The sequence below is a fragment of the Alexandromys fortis genome, unplaced genomic scaffold, assembly GCF_014885135.2.
Source record: "Alexandromys fortis isolate MF-2015 unplaced genomic scaffold, M_Fortis_MF-2015_v1.1 scaffold_371, whole genome shotgun sequence".
Lineage (NCBI taxonomy): Eukaryota > Metazoa > Chordata > Mammalia > Rodentia > Cricetidae > Alexandromys > Alexandromys fortis.
Window position 1 is genome coordinate 216,520 of NW_026068266.1, and position 23,128 is coordinate 239,647.

The 23,128-nt window shown below is 44.2% G+C and overlaps 1 protein-coding gene across 2 annotated transcripts in view; it reads right to left on the bottom strand.

Moving 5' to 3' along the window:
• Srgap1 (SLIT-ROBO Rho GTPase activating protein 1) overlaps positions 1-23,128 on the bottom strand; it is a 294,864-nt gene that overhangs the window by 71,323 nt on the left and 200,413 nt on the right. For both annotated transcript variants that reach the window (XM_050131872.1, XM_050131871.1), the window contains exons 5-8: positions 17,896-18,078; positions 17,294-17,422; positions 3,156-3,377; positions 958-1,059 (exon numbers count right to left, since the gene is read on the bottom strand). In XM_050131872.1, coding sequence (XP_049987829.1) covers positions 958-1,059; positions 3,156-3,377; positions 17,294-17,422; positions 17,896-18,078 — 636 coding nt within the window. The remainder of the gene's footprint in view (positions 1-957; positions 1,060-3,155; positions 3,378-17,293; positions 17,423-17,895; positions 18,079-23,128) is intronic.

Consider the following 23,128-nt stretch of genomic DNA (forward strand, 5'->3'; position numbering starts at 1 on the left):
AGTACCCCTATATCACAAACCCAGTAATGTCAGAGGCCAATTCTGGGTTCCTATAAATCACCGTTGAGAGTCTTGAATAACAAAAACCATCTGTGCTTCCTGTCTTTCCATAAGGAGAGCATGAGCCTGATACAGTTGACGGAAAACGAGCATCTGAATTGTGCAACTGTGCTCCAGCCTCACGATACACTGACAATTCACATTTTATAGTCTATGCTTTTAAATATGTCAGCAAATTATCATTTTCGATCCCACTATTTCAGAAGTGATTTTTTTGCACTTTTTACAACCAATGCCACATTTAGTACCAAAAATTGAGGAACTGTGGAAAGACATAAGCAGGGGGTGGGGGATTTCTAATTTTAGAAAATAAGATCGAATTAACTTGCATTTTACACATGACTGTATTTTTGGACATATGCAATGAGGTAGATAATTCAGGGAGCTGTTCTGAAGATGAAGTATAGCTTAAGAAGACAAACTAAGTTTACAGCCGCGTGAAGCCAACTCTGGCAAAGTGTTTATTTACAGAGGCATCAGAACCCTTGCATTGATCCTCTGTGAAGAGTCTGTGGGAACCCTGATAGTGAAGGGCACAGTGAGGAGACCTTCAGAATGACAGTGATGCTGAGGCCATGTGAGAATGTCTTCCAGCTTAGGTGTTAGCTCAGACCCCAGTGGGTCAGGGAGCACGCTCACCTCCTCCCAGGGAGCACCTCATCTCCTCCCAGGGAGCTTCTCACCTCCTTCCGGGGAGCACCTTATTTCCTCCCAGGGATCATGCTAACCTCCCAGGGAGCACCCTCACCTCTTTCTCACAGTGAGCATGTTCACCTCCTCCCAGGGAGCACCCTCACCTCTTTCTCCCAGGGAGCACCTTCACCTCTTTCTCCTAGGGAGCACCTCTCCTCTTTCTCCCAGGGAGCACCCTCACCTCTTTCTCCCAGGGCAACTCACCTCCTCATTCTCGATCTTGAGTGTGGCCAGTCGGGACTGCAGCTGCTGGTTCCGGAGCATGAGCTCCGCCTGGACTGGCTGCTGCGCGCTGACCTGACACACCTGACACAGAAGCAGAAAGCACAGTTATGACAGGCACCAGCAGCAGCCTCAAAATCATGAGTATCATTTGTCGGGTGTGGGTGTGAGCGTGTGTCTGTGCATGCATGTGCTCGCTTGTTTGTGTGTACATGGAGGCCAGCAGTCAACTTTGGGGTGTCTTCATCTATTGCTTTTCAGGGTGTTGGCAGCTTACAGAATCCTAACCACCACAGGGCAGAGGGAAGAGGGCAGAGAGCAGAGGGTAGAGGGTGGTCTAGGTGGACTGCAAGGGCAGAAGGAAGGGTCAGGGAGGTCACAGAGCTTGTTGTAGGGCTCTGCAGCCAGGAAGCTGTGCCTGTACGCCCGGCCTGCCTTCTACCTGTGCGATTTCAATTTCCTGCTCTACAAGGAGGGATGATGAGACTCCTAATCCTGGGCTGCTGCTACACTGAAGTGATACAATGTATACGAATACAGACCGGTCAGAAAAGTGCCTTTTTACAAAAGTATATTTCAATCATGGCTACTAGCCAGCATCAGTTAAATCATATGACTCACCACAGACATCACAAGGTAAATTATCTTTGGTATTGGAAGGAGATATTTTGGGCAAGATTTCAATGATGGATTTGGTCAAAATGAAAGCATCATTAAGATTGGGCATGAAACAAACACTTCCTTTTCATCCTCCTGGGCACAGAAATTGTCCTGGCTGATGAAGGATCCTTCTCATGGAGCAACAGAACATTAGAGGTTACTGCTCCTTAGCAGAGATGGCCATAAGAAAGGGAACCGGACCACCCCGTTAACAGTAAGGAAACTCTTCTGATTGAAGCCTGTCTGTGACTTTTACCACTCCATGTTAGTATATCCGCAATGGAAAATAAAAACAGCAACTATTTGACTTTGGAAAGACAGTGATGGGTAGGATAAATACTTAGCTTGTTGACATGTGTGTGTTTGATACCTGTGTATTGACACATGTATGTGTGATACTGGGTGTGCTGACACAGACCTGTGATCTCAGTGCTCTAAAGGCTGAGGCAGGAGGATGATGAGTTCAAGGCAAGATACTGCCTTAAAAACAAATGAAAATCTCATATTGGTAGGAGAACTGCACCTATAGAAAAGGCTGCAGATTTCAGAGGTCCGTGGATTTGGGGATACTAACACAGCCTTTAGCAGTCGAGTGTCCCTATCTGAAAATCCTCAATGCAGAATGTTCCAAACCCTGAAGCTTTTGAGCAGACTTGTATCATCTTTTTCGAATTTTGGGATTAAGGATGTTTGATCTGGACTCATCATTTTTCATCAAGCAATTTACTAAATAAAAATAAAACTTACTAGAAACACAGTAGGTATAGACATATTTATATCTATCTATATTTATTTACCTATTCATAGATCTATAATATATCAATTATCTATATGTAATCAAGCAATCTCTCTACTTATCTATTACTTAATTATCTATCACTGATAATACACTTTATAAAATTTCCCCCTGGTTTCTTCTGTTCATAGATAATGTATGTTGTTATAATTTATGATCAGTTAAAGTGGCTTTCTTTCTTCTTTTTTTTAAAAATCAGGATAGAAGCTTACATTCATAAACAGAATACATGGCAGGGGCTGGAGAGATGGCTCAGTGACTGAAGCGTATGCCGCTGTAGCGGAGGACCCATGTTCGGTTCCCAGCACCCACAGCTCTTGGTAACTTCAGCTCTAAGGTATCTGATGTCCTCTTCTTGCTTCTGTGGGCATTGGCCTCAGGTGCACACTACACACACACACACACACACACACACACATACACACATGCGCGCACGCATATACACACATACACACACATTCACGCGCACACACACACATACACACAAACACACACACACCCAACTACATCTTAAAACCCTTTCAAGGCAGCTCAGTGTGGTAGCTTATATACAGCCTCAGCAGCTGGGAGATGGAGAATCAAGAGTTCAGGGCTAGCCAAGGCTACAGTGTGAGTCTGAGGCCATCCGGCCTAGATGAGGCGCTGTCTCTAAAGGAGAATACGAGATATAATAAATGACACACGAAGAGACAACTGGCTCTTACAAAAACAGTCAGTTACTGACCTCATCACCCATATGAGACTGAAACTCAAACTTCATTGGTGGACAGAAGGCAGCAGGGTACATCTCCATGAATCTCTGCTTGTCGCTCCTTGGCTCTAAATTGTCAACAGCATTTTCGATAATGTCCAAGCCTTCATGCCTGGAGGTTTCAAGGTTGTACTCTGCTGAGAGGTACGTTCTGAGGGCTCTGTTCAGACTTGCATGGTAGCCAAGATCACAGCACTTGAGAATACACAAGAACACAGATAGAAATGTTAGTTCAAAACCAATTAAAGGTCCAGATGTGTGTTGTGGCCTATGAGCATGAGACCCAGAAGATCATGACATCGCATTAGGCACGGGTTTCTTGGCTAAGACATCAAATGCCCATGAGCAACCAAAGAAAAATTAATCTCAGTTACATTCATGCCTTTCAAGATTTAAAAGACATTATAAAATCGGAGGGGCAAACCAGAGTGAGAAAGATGTTTGTAAAGGAATGTGAGTCTAAATATATAAAGAACTCCTGCAACTCAACAATTCAAATTGTCCAAGCAGAAGAAAGGCGGGGTCTCTGAATAGAGACCGGGAAGATGGAAGAGAAATGGTCAACAAGGATATCAGAAGACACTGGCGATCACTGGTTATGGGGGAAACAGAGAAAAAGATTGTCAGAGGAGGCTGGCGATGGCTTGCAATTATTAGTGCTTGTTGCTCTCCCAAAGGGCCTGGGTTTGATTGGGGCACACAAGTGGTGACTCACAACCGTTTGTTAACTCCAGTCCAGGGGATCTGATGCCCCCTTCTGGCCTCTGTGGGTACTGCATACAAATGGTATACAGACATACATCAGGGCAAAACCACCCACGTACATAAAACAAAATAGATAAATTTAAAAAAAAAAAAGAGGAGCTAACTCACACACATCAGCATGGAGATTCAGAATGGTAGATGCCAGCATGAGCTGGAATAAACTGGAACCCTAAAACACTGTTGGTGGGAGAGGGAGGTCCTAAGTCTCTTTGTCACCAGTTTCTCAAAAGGTGCTATTCTATGTGCTGGAATAAACTGGAACCCTAAGACACTACTATTCCAAGACTCTGGGCTGGGGAGGTGGCTCAGTGGGTAGCTATATTTGTCTGCATATGCAGAGGGATCCGAATTCATACCCTGGCACATGTGAAAACCAGAGAGTAGCTGTGCACGCCTGCAACCCTTGCACTACGAGTGTGTGGAGACAGAACACTTCCGTTCCGCAGAGACCCTGGGTCAAAGGAATTGGGTGGAGAGTGACAGGTAAGGTCTCCCTGTGACTTCTACATGCACATGCAATATACATGTATGCACACACATGTTTACATGCTCACAAGTCAGCAATTTCTCCTGAGGTACAGATGCCAGAAAAATGAAGATTACTTGCGCCTGAGTATTTACAGCAGCTTTAATATAACAACCCGAAACAGTGTAAATGTCTACTACTCAGTGAAGAGATAAATAAATTCTCATACTATAACAACCCGAAACAGTGTAAATGTCTACTACTCAGTGAAGAGATAATAGATTGTCATGTAGCCATACACTGGAGTAGTATTTAGCCATGGAAAGGAATGATATAAAAAGTTACAAAATGAAAAAAGAAAGGAACAAAATATAAATCCATGTTACAACATGGATGAACTTTAAAAATCTTATGCTCCCTAAGTGACGTCAGTCACAAAGAACTGTGCACTGTATGAACTCATTTAATATGCAGCGAAGGACAGAGACAGCTTGAGACAGAAGATACACTGGCGGCTGCCCAGTGCTAGGGGACAGACGAATTGGAGGGGGCGACTGCTGAGGGGTGCTGAGGGGTGCAGGAGGTGGTAATAAAAATGTTCTAGAATTCATTGTAGTGACGGGTCCACAGCTCTCTGAATGTGCTAAATGCCAGTAGTAGGCCATGCGTGTGCGGAGGAGCCAGTGCATTACACATAATAAAGCTTTCAAAACTGCTATGGCAGAGCCCGAGCCTGAAAGGAAACAATGAAGAATAGTATCCAAGTTTCATTCACTCAATGCTGGGACTGATAGAACAATTTATTCAAATCCTTCTAGGAGACAAAAAAATGCTAAGTGAGACTCCAGATTTGCATATTTTATTGACGACTTGAGACTAATCAGCATTGTAGAAGGGAACAGGCTTGAGTCTGTCAAAACATTCAGAAACGCTTTCCCTTAAATCCCCGCAGAAAATTCTGAAATAAGCAATGGTTGCTAATGTCCTTTTCAGGCAGAACATATTCCTCAGAACTAAAGAGAGGTGAGAGGGCTGGAGAGGTGGCTCAGTGGTTAGGAGCATCTACTGTTTGCACAGAGGATTGGGGTTCAAGTCCCAGCATCTATGTAGGTGGTTCGCACCCGCCTAGAACTTCAGCTCCCGGGGAATTCCGCGCCCCAGGCCTCCACGGCACCTGCACGCATATGCACACTCCACACAGATGCAGAAACATAATTAAAAATAAAAGTCATTTATTTTAAGGAAAGAGCTTTGAGGTACCCCCACCCCTGAGTCTTTACTACCTTTATTCTGTACCGTTGTTCAACCTTCGTGCATCTTAAGCAAATGTGATTTAAAAGAAGTATGGAAGCCTGGAAGTGAGCCAGCAATTACTGACAACAGAATGTGTTACATTAAAAAAAAAAAAAATAAATTCCTTAAAGAGGAAACACACAGTTTTAAATAGACAAACCCAGATCATCTCCATGTTGCTCTAATGAAGTCAATCAACTCAGCTTGATGCAGTTCAAATCATTAATCGGCCAGGTGCCAGGGGCTATGCTGGGTTCCAGGCACATTGAGGCCGGGGCACAGTGAAACAGTTCCATACTCAAGGAACCGGAACGGAAGCTGTTCATTAGTTTGCTGCTAAGATAGCAGGATGGGAGCATACGGGAAGCAGCTTGGCATAGGCAGCAGCTCCTCCAGGCTACGGAGAACAACCAGTCTGCGCAAAGGGACATACTGAATTACATGCACTTAGAAACACCAAATGCCAGGCTGGAGGCATAACTCAGTGGCAGGTGCTTGCGTAGTGCACCCAAGGCCCTAGGTGTCTTTCCCTGGGACTGCAACCCAATCTTGTCCCTCCACTTTCAATTTCCATATTGTTAAAATGGGGGCTTTAAGACAAAGTTACTGTGACATCCTGTTACTCAAAATATAATCAGAAGTAATAGCTTCATGAGGGGCTTGTTAGAAGTGCAGAATATTGGGCCTGTGATATGACTCAGCAGGTATGGGGGCTTGCTGCCAAGCCTGAAGATCTGAGTTTGATCCCCCGGACCCTCACACGGCGCAAGGATAGAACCGACTTCCACAGACTAGTCTCTGACCTCCATGTGCTTGCTATGGCCTGTGCTCCCACACACAATCCCTACAAAATCACATAGAAAACATACTTAGAAACCCTCTAAAAATGCAGACTATTTGGTCCAGCCCCTGACCTATTAATTTGAAATCTGAAATTTAAGAAGGCTGCATAGTTGAATGATTAAAACGCTGGCGACATTCCCCACCCCCCAGCACTCAGTGACAGGGTCATGTGACTCTGCCCCTTGGGGGGGGTGCTGCTTCCCCAGCCTGACGAGAGGATTTGATTAAATATGCCTTACAAAATCAGAAACGGCTATGATATCACAATGGCAAACACCACAGTTGTGAAACGTAGCAATTGGCTCACCATCGCTCGTCTCCAGTGACATCAGCTGCACCCAAAGACAGAGAGAGGATTCATTTGGGCTAATTTGGAAATTCTAGTCTCAAATGGATAAAGGCTTCTTTCATTCCTTTTGCTTCTCCCGATCCACAATGGCTCCCTACAGTTTTGTGTACATCAAAGGGATTGAAAAATCATTCTATCTTTCAATAACATCTTGTTTTATAAAGACACGGGGTTGTAAAGGAAATGGGCCTCATTTCTCTAAGAGGAACTAGCGCTTAAAGAGTCCACGATTCAAAAAGAAGACAGATTCTTCTACCTGATTATAAGGAAGCAGGAAGACCTGCTGTTTTACTTTGTAAGTATTGATCCGGGTGGGAGAGTTAATAAAACAAGCGGGAATAGAAGAAAGCAATGGAGAAAGGCTTTTTATTCCTTACACAACCTGCATTCCTTAAAACAAGAGGAAGGATGAATGACGGAAGGAAAAGGGGAAGGAAGGAAGGAAGGGAGGAAGGGAGGGAGGGAGGGAGGGAAAGAGGGAGGGAGGGAAGGATGGAGGGGGTAGAAGGTAGGCTGGGGGAAGGAAGGGGGAGGGAGAAAAAAAAAGAGGGGAAAAAAGAGGGAGGGGACCAAAAGATTTCTAACCCCAACTGACCTGGTGTTTTGAAGAACACCTATTAAGTTTCTGTTATTCCTCGACTCGATCAGTTCACTGCACAAAAAGACTAAAGTACCCAGTGTGTTTCCTATCTCCAGGGTAGCCGCGTGGATTCTGTCCGTGTGAGACCTAGTCTCACCATGGGTTCCTAAGGGGCTGGTGGAACAGCCATGAGGCTTAGCTGCCGTGAGGCACTTCTGGCTTGCCTTCCTACGTTCAGGAGGCTTTTGATGGGCAGTCGCCTTCTCCAACCCCCATAGTGCTCATCCGTTGGAAAGTCACTTGGTTGGCATGAGTTTATTATGCCTGTTATGTAGTATTTCTGAATTCTAGGCTTCTCAAGCATCTTGAACATAGAAAAAAAAAAGAAACAGGAAAAAAAAAAAAGCTCTTTGAGGTCCCCTGAGAGCAAGCCCAGCCATAGAAGTCTCCTTTTTTCTAGACTAGAACTTGAAATGACATTGGATATATTAGGGCTGAAGATATTTGGCTAAAGACGGTCTCAAGTAATTCTGTGGGGCTTATGAAATATTAATGAGATCTGAAAGGCGTCCGCACAAAGAGCTTGTGGTAGCCCAAGCACATTTAATGATGGAAACACACAGGAAACCAATAAACTATTTCATTCAAACAAATCACTGTTATTCTGGCAGATGAAGAAAGAACTCTAGAGGGGTACATAAAATTGTGAACCAAAAATTGAGAGAAGGAAAGACTGTTGGAATCAAAAGTGTGCATTAAAAGGAAAAAAAAAATCCCAAGAACTGCCAAGGTGAAGCCTCCTAGGTGTTAGTCCAATAAAAGCAGGGTGACTTCCTCAGCCCAAAGACTTGCCACCAATATCAGACAGAAGATGAGAGAGACCTAAGCACTGAGGACAGTGACAAGTGCAATCACTTTGTTTTGTCTCAAACACTGAGAGCCAGCTGAAGCTTCCAGGGTGATATTATACCAGGTGTGAAGTGTACCCCAGCTCCTCAGAAAGCCTGTCCCTCCCTTCCTCTCTGTACCCACATAGCACAGACTCTATGAAACCAGGAACCCAGAATGGAAAGAAGCCTGACATTCCTGTGTCCCCAAGTCAGAGCCAATGACATCTGCAGGGCATCCTTGGAGAACAAAGGGGGTGACATCAAGTTCCAACCTGGTGACTCCGGCAGCCATGGGTCCTGAGCAGAGAACAAGGGTTCCCTATTTTCTGCAGAAGGGCCTCCCTCCACTCCTGTGCTCCCCTCCCTCACTCCTGTGCTCCCCTCCCTCACTCCTGTGCTCCCCTCCCTCACTCCTGTGCTCCCCTCCCTCACTCCTGTGCTCCCCTCCCTCACTCCTGCACTCCCCTCCCCAACTCCAGCACTCCCGTCCTCTCCTCCCTTCACTCCTTGCTCCCGTCCCTCCACTCCTGTATTCTGGCCTCTGCCCGAGAGATGCCAGTGGTCTTTTTTCACCTGATTCGTTCCTACCTCTGGCTTTCATTTCTAAGGAAGCACAGTTAACTTTATTAAGATTCCCTACAGACCGACATGTGAGTGCTGTGGTAGGGAAAGAGAGAAGAGGAGCAATCCACACCCTAGGGTGGGCACGAGCTCCCCAGGAGAGCTGCTGACCGCAGGTGTGACAGGCACCTTTGACTGTCACCTCTGCCATGGATATTAGATAAAGACTTTTCCTACGCTTTATTTTGAATCTTTTTGAAAAGTAGGCCAAGCCAAGGACACCCAGGATTCTAAAAAAAGCAGTTTTCATCTACCCACAAGTGGCTTTGAGAGGACTGGAAGGAGGTGAGTCCAGGGCTCTTTCATTACTCGTCAGGTGAAGAGGGCGGCCTGCCTTGGGGTGGCTGCCTCCAGCACTCCGCTATTTTCTTCTCTAACTGTTTATGACTCTAACCCAGAAACCATAAGTAGATTTTTGTGAGAAATAAGCGTAGCATCAAGCCAGACCCCCGAATCCCCACAAGCACGTTGTAAACACCCATTTTCTTGTCGGGGTTTCTGAGCATCCACAGAAAGCTGGCAATTCAATTCCTGTTGCTACTTTACCAACTGTAGCCAAACACTTAATAAAAAGGAAGTTTGGAGTTTTCCCCTGAGCAAGGAGAGATCCCAACCAAGGGTACATCTCTGTAACAGGAATGGATACAAAGCAGGAAGCAGGATCAATGTTGCCACTGATAGGTCCAGCTAATGAACAGCCTCATAATCACCCATTACCTGATGCTCTCCCATTCACCAGGCTCATTTTCTCAGGGAAAAAACAACAACTTTGTAACTAATGCAGAGGAAGTCAAGAGAAAGGAGGGAGATCAAACATGGCAAGCTCAGAGAAGTACCACCAGTCAGGGGAGCAGCATGGATCTGGAGCGAAGTTTGCTGGTCTTTTATTTAGGCCGTGAATGTGTGATACGCTCAAGAGGGGGAACTCAGCCTTGTAAAGTTCTGCAGCAAAGCACAAAGGCCCCAAGCAAGGAAGTGCACGTGGTTCTGTGGAACAGATGGGCGAGCACAGCTGAGGCATAGTAAGTAGAGGCAGTATGTAGACGGAACTGGGGGGCAGGATGGGAGGCACGTGGGTGCCAACTCATAATGGGTAACTGTGAATATTTGGCTCTTATTCTAAGGATATAGGGAGGCCTGGAGAATTTCGAATATGACAGCCATGCCTGATTTCTGATATTTAGTACTCTGGGAAGACATGAGGTGGGTTGTGGAGTACATTTCTGGAAAGTACAGGAAGCAATGCAGGCAGGTGATGATGTGAGTCTCTGCCTAGGAGTCCAAGGGTGTCACAAGAAGTGATACCGAGGGTTTGGGACCTTCAGGAGGAAGAGTTGATGGGATCTGCTGATGGTATGGGAGGAAATCAAGGAACTGTGTGTCAGCCTGTGGGCCCTGGTGGAAAGTGGTAGCCTTTCTTGGGGCATGAAAAATTGGTAAGAAGAAAATTGTCTGTATAGAGGGGAAAAGAAATAGATATTAATGTTGCTTAGGGACTTAGGCCTATTCAGAATAACTACACAACTGCACAGGTTGCTGGCAGGAAAGTTGATACATTCAGGTGATGATAAGAACCTAAGGGCCATCAAATGGTGCCTAAGCGAAAGCAAAAGGCAGAAATCTGGGGCCACCCTTCAGAGGCTTTTGGCATTCAGAGGTCCAGAGCAATATGGTCAAGAAATCACTGGAGACCAGAGAAAGAAAAAAACAAAACAAAACAAAACCAAAAACACCCAGTCCTCATTTCAGGGACTTATGCCTGGCATTTCCATTGGAAGACACTTTAAATGTCCTTTTCTTCAGTTATATAACTCATTTCTGTTTTAAAATATGCACGGGGAGGGAGGGGGGTGATCTGACTAATTAAGGAAACTGAATAAGTTGCTTTCTAATGAAGTGTAGGTCCCAAGAGACAAAAAGATAAGGCTAAAAGCTTTAGCATAACTGATTATTCAGAGCTGATAACCAAAGGCAGCAGGGGCTTCGGCGCTGCAATCTAATTTCAGTCTCATTCTGTATAAATGGCCAGGAAAGCGCGTGTGACAGATATCTGTAGGGAGAAGATTGGCTAGGGTAGGAGATTATCTCCTGGACGTACTCCACGAGAAAGGCCTCCAAGGGGGCTGTGGCCTTCGAGGGGGAAGTTAGAAACACAACTATACTGCAGGAGTGACAACCAAATATCACCGGGCACATACTTGGTGACAAGGGACCAATAGCATTTTGTCATTTAAGACTTAGTTTCTCCAGGTGCATCTTAGAAGCGTGGATCTGTGTGGAAAGAGGCCGTGGCATCAGAAACGAAGTCTTAGACCCTGTTATTGTTTTAAGAATGGTAAGATAAAGGTGTAGGAGGGTCTTCTGTCTATGTGTTACTTTCATTGGTTAAATAAAGAAGCTGCCTTGGCCTTTTGATAGGCCAGCCCTTAGGTGGGTGGAGTAGACAGAACAGAATGCTGGGAGGAAGAAGGCAGTGTGGCAGATGCCATGAATCTCTGGTCCGAGATGGACGTAGATTAGGATCTTTCCCGGTAAGCCACAGCCTCGTGGTGCTACACAGATTGAATGGAAATGGGTTAATTAAGATGTGAGAATTAGCCAAGAAGAGGCTTGAGATAATGGGCCAGGCAGTGTTTAAATGAATACAATTTGTGTGTTGTAAAGGTAGTTATGTGGGAGCCAGGCAGAATGAAAAGCAGGCCTGCTCACCTCATCACTACAAGTTTACAGAATGGTGGATTTGACAATAGATTAGGGAATCCTAATATTAAGTACTTAACTGTGCACTGCAGTGCACACCTTTAATCCTAGTACTCTGGAGGCAGAGGCAGGTGGATCTTGTGAGTTCAAGGTCAACCTAGTCTTCACAGCAAGTTCCAGGCCAGCCAAACTGTATTCTTGGTGAGAAGGATCAGTGAGTAAGGGGCTTGCTGCTCGGATCTAAGGACCCGAGCTTGAATCCCTGAGGCCCACACAAAGCTGGGTATAGTGACGAACACATCTGTAATCGCTGGGCTTCTAAGGTGAGATGAAATGTAGAGGCAGGAGAATCCCCAGAAGCCCATGGACCACTGAGCCTGGCAAATGCAGCCGGGAACGAAATACTCTTGTTTCAAACATGGAGCATCAGTATCCAAGGCCACTGTCTGACTTCCACACGTGCACCACGGCACACCACACCTAGACACCCTCATGTGCACATACACATTCTAACCACCAATCACCACTACATGCAAACATGCAAAACAGAAATCTTTCAGCAAGAAAATCGCTGGAAACTCAGCATTCAGTGAGAAATACGGCCTGCAGGATTTGTTTTCTGGTTGTAAAAGATCTTGATTTTATTTTTACAGAATAAACTGTCAGGCCTTTTGCTCTCAATATTGGACAGAGCAATGATAAAGGACATGAAACCTGCTCCTTGTGAAAACAAAAAAAATCTATTTTCATGTATATGCCCTCATTTTCTAAAACAACTAATTTCTTTTGCCATAAGATACATGTAAGGGGGGGGCGGTGCTAGAGAGACAGCTCAGCAGTTGAGAGCACTGGATGCTCTTCTAGGGGACCCAGGATCAATTACCAGCAACTCACTGTCTATAACTCCAGTTCTAGGGTTTCTAACACCCTCATGTAGACACACATGTAGGCAAAGCATCTATGAACACACACACACAAACACACATGGACCTGGGTTCCATTCCCAGTTCCCACATGGGATCTACAACCATCCTAATTAATGCTCAGCTCTAGGGGATACAGCACCCTCTTCTAATCTTCGTGGGGACCAGGCATGCATGCAGTGTACATATAAACATTCAGGCAAAACAGTCAGATGCATAAAATAAATAAATCTCAAACAAGGATTGCTACTCTCTAGGAAGTTCCCGACACTATCCCTCCTAGTCACGATCCCTCCTCTGACTTTCCCTGGGCAGGAAACAGCACTGTGCACTGCAGAAGACTAAAAATGTCACCAGCAAAAATGAAGTGACCGTGTTCTTCCTTTCGCATGGCTGCTCTGTTAAATCACCTGTAAGGTCACGCTTGCTTTGTCCACACAGCCCTCCAGAGTGGGCCTGGAGCCAGAGATGTCTACCCAGTGTCTGTACTTAGCATTCATCTATTTTCAAGCCCCACAAACAACAGCCACCACGACCAGATGCTCAGATAATAGCCAAGCTGTCATATTCTTTGTCATACTATCTTGCATATCAAAGAGTTGAGTTATGGGAGTTAATACTTCAAATTTGCACAAAGACATCCATTTACCTACAACACTTAATAAAGTATAAAAAGAATCCACTGATCTCAAAAAGTACAATCAAGGCCTTAAGACTGACTGAAATCCTAGTAGGGCTCTAAGACCCATTTATGTTTTAAAGTATGAGATTTTTCTACTCCGTTACACATTTCTGAAAGAGAAAGATCAAATTTACCTAGTCAAGTATTGGTAAATAAAGGCTTTATTCATTCAATATAGAAACGTTAGCATCATTAAGTAACTTTTAAGTATCCAAAATAAAAAAAGATTTGAATAGGTCTATGAGAGTGTTAAATTAATTATTAAAGTTTCTAGCCTTAGTAGTTAAAAGGAGGATATTGAATTAGTTAAGGCATCATTGGTACATATGCAAATCGATTAATCTTGTGCTTCAATTATATTAGAAAACAAACCCTTGACTTTTGTTTAATTTACAGTCTAAGCAAGGATTTTGCTAACCAAGAGTAAATTATAGTTCAGGTGTTGCCAAGGTTCCAAACTACTACATCTCAACAAACTCCAAACCAAAGAGACTTTGATACCTTTTTATCTGTTAAGAGGGAAAACACTTAACTCCATGATGGGGGAATCGGCATCACAACACACTAAGCCGATGTGTGCACTGCTCTTGGGGAGTTAAACCCCAGTTGCGTCACAAGATGTAGTCACGTCATCTATGATGACGTCTACCGTGGAGTGGCCGACTTGACTTCATGGAGCCTTCATCTAAAGTTCATTTTGTAGGGGGCAGAAAAACACAAAAAAGCACCCAAAAAAAGATGTGATGAGACAAATCCAGCTGGGGTATTTGAAGGAATATGTGCCTGTCTCTTCAACAATGGTTTTGTCAAGAAGAGAATTAACGTCTGCATGGCCCAGGGGAGTGTCCTACACCGCGCTCAGTTTGGTGTGTCTAGACACAGCGGCTGTGAAGTACAATTTAGAGTGAGAAAGGGGAACACAGCTTCCGAGGCCACTAACGGAAAAAAAGCAGGTTAAATGGTGTATGTGTGTAAAATATGACTCCATAACTTCCTTGTCTAGTGTGTGTGTATGTGTACATGAATGTGTGTAAGCATGCTTGTACATGTATGTGTGTGCATGTGCACGCACGTGTGTGTGTGTGTGTGTGTGTGTGTACAGCAGGTCTGAGCTTCATCACTGATAATCTCAGTTGTATTAGCATGGTGCTTTCATCATAGCTTGAAACATTTTAAATTTTCTAGATTCTACATGTGCTGGCCCTGAACTAACAAAATAATTTAAAATACGTATCCTATGGAAAATCCTTGACTTTCTGTCATATGCATAAACCTGTTTATGATCATCCATCATAGCAAATTTGTTGGATATGGATCTGAGATGGGAGAACTGAAGATTTTTATAAAAAGGCCCCTCCTCAATTCTCTGACTTTCTGAAGCTGTGACTATTGAGATTCATTTAGTGACTTTCATGTCATTTCAATGGCACGTTAAAGACACTGTCTTGACTTCCTCTCACTGGAGACATAGCAGGTCTCTCCATTAATATCAGATAGCTCAGAATGAAATGTACATCATTAAATCAACTCACACAGCATAAAGGATTTGAGGAACCTTGGGATAATAACCAAGCTGTTTCTATTCCACCAGGAAGGGCTAAGCTAATGGGTTTTCAGATCACTACTATATATGCAAAATGGGACCCTACAAAATAAGCAGCCATTTTAGAATATCCACTTTCACACTGCCTGAAAAAAAGCAAACCAGGGAAAATGGTTTCCTTTCATCTCAGGGCCTTCGGTTCCGGCAGATTCTGACAGCAAACCGATTCCATGCCGCTTCTTCCAAACTTCACGGTTAACTCACGACTTTTGGGAACTGTTCACGTTTTTAATTTAAGGTTGATCTTTAAAACTTTTGAAAAGACTAATTCGCCAGGCACATTTAACCATTGTCTATTTAGAGCAGAGTCAAGTGCATCTGGGGATGAAAAACATCTCTGTTTAGGGCCTGGGAAACGGCCCATTAGGCACATGAAACACCAGCATTTGGGGTCTCCAGAACCCAAAGAAAAATGGCAGACATAGCAGTGTGTGCCTGCAATGTCAGTGCTGGGGAGGAAGAACCCTGGTCCTGCTGGCTAGCTGTCTCCGTCACTGCTCTGTTGCTGTGAAGAGACACCATGACCAAGGCAACTCTTACAAAAGAAAGCATTTCATTATGGGCTTGCTACAGTTTCCATTATCACCTGACAGACAGCATGCTAGAGAAGTTGTTGGATGCTACATCCTGATCTGCAGTCGGAGGGAGAGGACCTGGGAATGACATGGGCTTTTTGAAACCTCCAAGTCCACCCTTAGTGCACACTTTCTCCAACCAGGCCACGTCTACTCCAAGAAGGCCACACTTCCTTGTCCTTCTAATCCTTTCAAATAGTGCCATTCCCTGATGACCAGACAGCCAAACCCTTCCATGAAGTTTCCAGAGTCTTCAAAATATACACCAGGTGAAGTCATTTCTCTCTTCAAACCCTTGGCTGGCTCCTTACCACACTGAGCACAGAGTCCAAACCCTTCACTGCCTCAATGGCTGTGGTCAGTCCATGTGGCCCTCACTCCAAACACTTCATTTTCACTCACTCTGCTCCAACCAGACCATCCCCCTTCATATCCCATGAGCACCTGTGCCTTCAGAACAGACTTCTGCCTCTGTAGCTCTCACCCAGCCAGTGCGGCTGTGGGGGATTCCATCCTGGAATTGGGTGCTGTGCAGCTCCCAGCTTACGTCTTGGTTCAAGTATCAGGCCTTTCCCAGCAGAAAAGAACACTTACAGCAATATCTTACATTTCTTTTTGCTTGGTTGACTTGAGACGGGGTCTCACTATGTCACCCTGCCTGGCCAGGAACTCGTTATGTAGCCTAAGCTTGTCTCAAATTCACAGAGACCCACTTGCCTCTGCTTCTCGAGGATTGGGACTAAAGGTGTGCGCCACTATGCCTGGCTAGCTTTAAAATACCACCAGTACTCACTTTAAATGTGTGCGCGTGCGCACACACACACACACACATCACTTTAGAGTTTGTCTCTCAACACATATGTAAAGAACACAATGATAAAGACTTTGTGTTGTTCATTGATGAAACTCCAGGGTCCAGAATAATGTTTGAGGGAGGTTATATACGGCTCTTTAGCCCCAGTCAGCACTATCGCTGTAGACTAAGCACTTAGCACAACTGACTTCAGCACTCAGTACTTAGCTCATGAGCGTGTAACATGTGCAAGGCCATGGAAACCTTAGCATGTGTTTATAAATATGTATGTACCTGCCTATACTTATATTTATTTGTCTATCATATCAAGGGTCTGGGCTGTAGCCAGGTGTGAGGCCTTGGGTTTGTTCTATAGCATTGACAAACCAAAAACCCAAAACCAACTCAGCAAAAAAGTGCTCGGTGCTGGCTTGCTACTTGTAGGCAAGAAAGAAATTCTTTGCTGTACGTGGAAAGTTTTTCCCTTGTCAAAACCAGCTTAGCCTTTGAGGGCACCAGGCACGCCCGGGCTGCACATACATTTGCAGGCTAAAGCAATCACGCACATAAAGATCAAATGAATACACACTGGATTTCAGATAGTAAAGACTACATGTGGGTTGTGGCTTCTTGGAGCTTTTTTGGGTTTGTTTTGTTTTCTGCAGTGCTGGGGACCAAACTCAGGGCTCCATACATGCGAGGGTAATGGTCTCTCCATGAGCAATAACCCCTGTCCCAGTGAGTTAGTTTGAGTTGATACAAACAGAGCAGTGTTATGGCATAGTTTGAAAACTGTATTCTATCCTTTCTGGTTGAGTCCACCAGGATAACAATTTGCTTTTATCAGACTTAGTTTGCAATTATGCTTTGTGATATGCATCTTACAACTGATCCTGTCACAGTATCTTGTGTGGCTAGGTTGGAATCACTTTTTCCTGAGCACTTCACAAACCGCATTATTCTAGTAAATAATGACATTTTCTTATTAATGAACGATACTTTCTGTATATAAAGCGTCAAGTACTTACATCGATTAAGTCTGAAAGATCGTGAATGTAATACTTGAACACCGAGGCATTGGTTGCTTCGAGTGTCAGGAGATACTCATTCCTTGCTTTAATCGATTTCAGCTTGTTTTCTGAATATTTTGCTTGTCTCTAGTAATGAAGAAGACACAGGCATCAGGAACGAAAGCGAAGTCATTTTCATAAGAGAGAAATACATGTGGATTTTCACGAATCTAAGCAATTTATTCCACATATAAAAATGATCCCCAGGTCCTTTGTGGAAAGTGCATTTCGAATGTGATTTCAATAACAAACTGAAGCTCCCCGGCTCTGGGAATAACGACAGTGGATTTGGGCTCCGGGCCCACTTTCACTGAACCATCTCTGTCAATATTCAGTTCTTCAGATTTGTCCTGATCACTTGGCGTTCACCACGAAATGATGTCCAGCTGTTATGACATAGTTTTATGTGTCTTAAACAGTCATCACTCCCATGGGAGGAAATGCATGTCTTTAAATAGTAATTCACCATGTGTGTCTATTGCTGGCGGATCAGGGTTTTTACGACTGTCTTGTCTCCCCATATGAAAAGTCAGGGCTCTGCGATGGAGTTTTAAACCTACCTTTTCCTTCATCTTTTCAATTTTCTTCACGGAGCTGCGCCTCTGGTGCCGTTCTTCTAGTCTGAGGTGGAAGACGGGGTCTCCGGACCTCCCGATCTGCTTCTCCTCTTGCTTCTCGGCTTCCTTCAGCTTACTCTCTGCACTGATGCTCTCGGCATGGTACATGTGGTATGTCTTCATCACCTGGGAAGAGTGACCCAGACTGTTAGGAGATGTCTGTCTGCAGCGTTCTCAGCGAACAGGACTGCTATGAGGTGTGCATGTTAAAAATACCGCCTTCCAACCTCCTCCTAGGAGAAAGTCAGATGTAGTAAGACAGGCGAATTTTGGCTCCTGCTTCCATATAAACCAAAGAAATATGCAAGTTCACCAATGAAAGGAGGCGCTCAGGGGACAGGCTCTGATGAAAAATGATTTGCAGAGGCTTACGCGCATTTTCAATATGTGCAAAGTTCTCTTATGCACAAAAGCATGCTCCCCAATCTCCTGCATGCTCCCCAATCTCCTCTGTGCTATGAACTGGTGGCCCAAGCCATCTATTCTATTCATGGGTAAGTTTTAGCCTAACTGGAGCTCTGCATTAGTACAGTCCTTACTTAGAGGACTTTTCCTGAACAAAATGTATTTGTCAAAATACCAACATAAATATTAATACAAGGTTTAGAATAAAAATGGATTTTCTGATCATAAAGATACTTTATATTCAGTGTAGAAAAATAAACAATACAGAAAGGAGATTACCAAACAAACAGAAAACAATAACAACACTGTAAAGATCTGGCATATAGTCAAGGCTTTTTCCCACAAACATACATACACATACCCTTCATCTTAAAATACCATGTATTATTTCTCCAGTTAAAATTTGGGATTAACCAATAATATAATTTTAAGGTGTTTTAAAATAAATACATTGTGGTGTAGCATTTGTTAGAGTGGGTATGGGCATGTGTGCAGGCATGCGTGCATGTGTGTGCGTGCATGTGTGTGTGTGTGTGTGTGTGTGTGTGTGTGTATGTGTAGGCCAGGGTCGGGTGTTTTGCCCTCACATGCTTCCTGCCCTTATTCTTCTGAGACATGGCCTCTTACCGAACCTGAAATTCTGTGATTTGGCCAGGCTGACTGGCCAATGAGTTTTAGGGCTCCTCCTGTCACGAACCTTCATGGCGCTGGGATTCCAGTCACCCCCTTCCACAGACAGCCTCTTAAATTTTACATGGGTTCTGGGGTCTGAACTCGGGTCTTTGCTGAGTGTACCACCTCCATGTGAATCACCAAATGTTCTTTTAAAATGTATGTTTAAGGCTGTACAGAGTTTCCAAGCACCTGCACCACACTTGACTAACGTGCTGCTGTTGGTCGTGCTAGGATTGGGTTGTCCTAAACCCCTTCGTGTGCACACTCTTCTTTTACGGGGAACAACACATACTACTAGTATGTTAGTAAAATTTAGGAATAAGTGAAACAATTTTATAGATATCTTTCCTATGGATATGACAAACTCACATACTAAATCTACAATTATTAAAAACTTTGGGTATGTTATTGCTACAAAGATGTTGTTCATGAACACACTGTGTCACCTAGGACAATTTTTTCAAGGTAAAACTGTAGTGTTAGGAAAAAAAAGGCACATATTTTGTGTGACTTTGAAATGCATTGCTAAGTTTATACTCTTTAATTAAAGAAATAAAATCAAGCTGTTTTTATAATCTCTCAAAGTATTATAAATAACTAGCCTAGATATTTGATAAGTATCTTCCTGGATAATAAAGGTAGGTATTACTCTTTCAGCTACATTTTAAAAACTTATGTGTTATGTATCGAGTCTGTGCGGCTGCCCCAGGAGGCTAGAGGCATCGAATCTCCCTGGAACTGGAGCTATGAGCAGGTGTAAGCTACCTTTCATGGGTGCTGAAACTGAACTTGGGTCAGTGCTGCCAACTGCTGAGCCATCTCTCCAGTCTTAGCGGCCATCACCTAAGGTTTAAGAAATTTTACCTGGAATGATAGCTTCCCCATATAATTTTAATGCTCCATTCAGGGTTAGATGTATTTTGTGCACAATTACAAGAAACCATTCACGTCAGGCATGATGCTCCAATGAAACCCAGAAGGCAGATTTTATTCTACCCGCAAATAACCAAGTTATCCAGATTCAATTTTGGAACTAAGATGGAGTTGTTAAGAAGTTAAGGTACAAGTAATGTTTTAAAGTAATAAACTTTCCTTTTCTCATTTGGAGAGATGAGCTTTAAAATAGATTGGGACCTGGATGTATCATTAGAATAAATGAACTCATTTAAGTGGAGCCCTGCAAAACTGCTGTTTCTCTAGGCCAGCAGGAAAGGGAGGAAGCGAACACTTCATTGGGGTCCAACAGCGCACTCTCAGGATGACTGGAGGAGTAAAACCGGGGCTACTGGAGAGGCTTGCCTTCATCAGCTGTGCTCATCTCTTTAAAGCAAACCAGAGGAAGGCATAAGTGCCAAGCAGCGGCAACGTCTGTACAGCCCCGTGCCCTCGGAAAGTCGTCTGTTTATAGTAATTACTGGACCTGGAGGAAGTCTGGTTGCCCACTCTAGTTTAAAAGCAAAGAAAACAGCATCAGGAAGCAGCTGGGCAGCTGGGGGATGAAAAGGAGCAAGCCTGCAGCTGGGCAAACAGCGGAGTCAGAGAATCTACTACACACCTTGCCATTCAAGGCTGGGCTCTGTTTATATTCCCTGCCTGGAGCAAACCCACATACCATTCCGGCCCCAGTCACATCTTAAAATGACAGGGAAAGAATAACTCCACACATGTACACCACTCTCAGAGCTGCTTGGCTCTCTACTTTCCCTGCTAACACAAAGTTAGAAACAACAACGTCCACTCCCGCTGGATGAAAAGGCAGCCCAGACGGCGCTGTGAGTCTGTAAATTTCTTTTTAATACCCCGCGGAGAAAGAGACCCTTCTTCGGAAGTTTTGGGTTACTTGCCTACTGAGGGCTAGATGAAGCACGTTTAATTTGCACACACTAAGCCTAGTGCACAAGTAAGCACACTGGGTCTGCTTCTAGCATGGTGTGTTAAAAGGAGCACACGTGAGCCTGAACTATTGTAAGACAGCATGAATGGGGGGTGGGGAGCGTGTCTCACCACAACAGAGGTTTAGTATGATGGCCCGGGGTTACTTTTACCTAGTTCAATAATCAACTTGGTTTGGTTTCCTGGTTTGACTCAGGATTTCCACTCTCCTCGAAAGTGGTAAGTGTTAGGGCGAATGAATTTTTAAAAAAGACGGGGAGGAAAAAAAAATTCTCAAAGCCTGTTGAGAATTCTAATTGCAGATAACGAACACAAGTCTGAACTGCACGATTCAAAATGTAAGCTGACAGAAGGCAAAGGTGTTTGTTGTTAAAACGGCACACAGCCATCCCGTTTCTCAGAGAAAAAAGAACTTTTATATTTTAAGGTGTAGTTGGAAGGTATTGCACGAAACACATCAGCCTTTCCTTTGGCTAATGCAAACATACCCTTTGAATACCAAATGACCCCGTGGGCATCTAGCTATTTAAATGTAGTCTCAGGGCACATTTCCCAACTTGAATTCTTTTCTACTAACAGTTCATGCATAATTCCCAATCAGTATCCTCAAGCTATCATTCCCGAACTGCAGGAAAAAATACAGTTCAAGCAGAAAGCGCTCCTGAGTGAGAACCGGGTTTTTGTTACTATATTTCTGTGTATGAGTGTGTGTCTGGTGTGTGTGTGCGTGTGGCATGTGTATGTGCACTTGTGGAAACCAGAGGATGGCACGCAGCACCTTCTACTTCTCTCCTCACTTCCTTGAGACAGGGGCTCACAGGGAACCCAGAACTGGACCGGGGGCTCAAGCCCCAGTGATCTTACTGTCTCCGCTCCCCCACAGTGTCGAGGTTACAGGTGCAGGTATCACTCCTGAGCTTTTACGTGGGTCCTGGGGATTGTTCCTTAGACCTTAGCGACTGAGCCATCTCCCCAGGCCCACACTGTGTATATTTTTGTGAGCCTGGGAAATATTACATCATAAGCTTTGCACAGATACTGTTGATTTTTTTCTTATTGAAAGGCCCATGACATTTAACTGACACCAGCCTTATACTTTAAGCCATAAAATCTAAAATACCTGTGCTATACTTTAATATTCTATAAGAGAGGTTGTTATGCATCTGAAAGCGGTGTGCACATTGGAGATCAGTGGACCAAAGCCACAGTTTCTACCTTTGGACTCTGGCGCAGATGTTCGAGATGTGGATTGGGAGAACGGATCACCAATTGCTCAGGGTGGTGACGACTAAATGCCCTCCTGCTCACCTTACAGAGTTACTGTGGATTCCACATTGTGTGTGGAATCACTAAACTTCACAGAGTATATATTGTATGTGTGTATCTATGGTTACACCATCAGGTCTGATAGGTGCACATACACATATATGTATGTAGACTACTAAGCACTATAAAATGCTTATTGCCTGCTAGACACCAGGGAATCTAAGTGCTTTGCTAATACTTCTAGTCACGCTTGGAGAGGTATTTCTATTTTCCTCCTATCCCCTAAGGTGAACTTGAATCCTGTTTCCTGTTCTATGGGTAGAAAAACCTTTTTCTTTCAATTCTCTTGACTTATTAATGGCACTCACGCTGCCAATCATGAGCTACAGAGTTCCATGTGCCACCCAGTATCACAGCTTATCTTGTAAAATCAGCCAGGACACCGACAAGAGAGTTCTCTGTGCCTTTAGAGCCTTAATTCTACTTCAGCCACAATGTAGATAAGAGACGCTTGATAAGAGGCAATGAAGGATGAGAGCTCACGTCATGGCGTACTCTTACATTTAACAAACACTCACTAAGTGTCGAGGGTATGCCTGACACCTTTCCATCCCTGGCATCCAAATGAGTATACTATTAAACACCTGAGATTAGATGAGGGTTAAGACAAATAGCTCAAAACCATCTGTGAGATACAGAGCTAGTTCTTTTTCTGTTGCTGCGGCAAAACACCGCAATTGAAAGTGCATTGTGGGAAAAGTGTTTAATTTTATTTAGGGTTCCAGAGAGATAAGAGTCTATGGCAGTGGAGAGAGACACGCCAGCTAGCCAAGCATGCATGGTGGCCGGATCACGACTTTAACCTCAAGCAAAGACCAGAGCAGGGTATGTTGTGTGTGTGCGCACGTGTGTGTGTGTGTGGGGGGGGGGGGGGGGG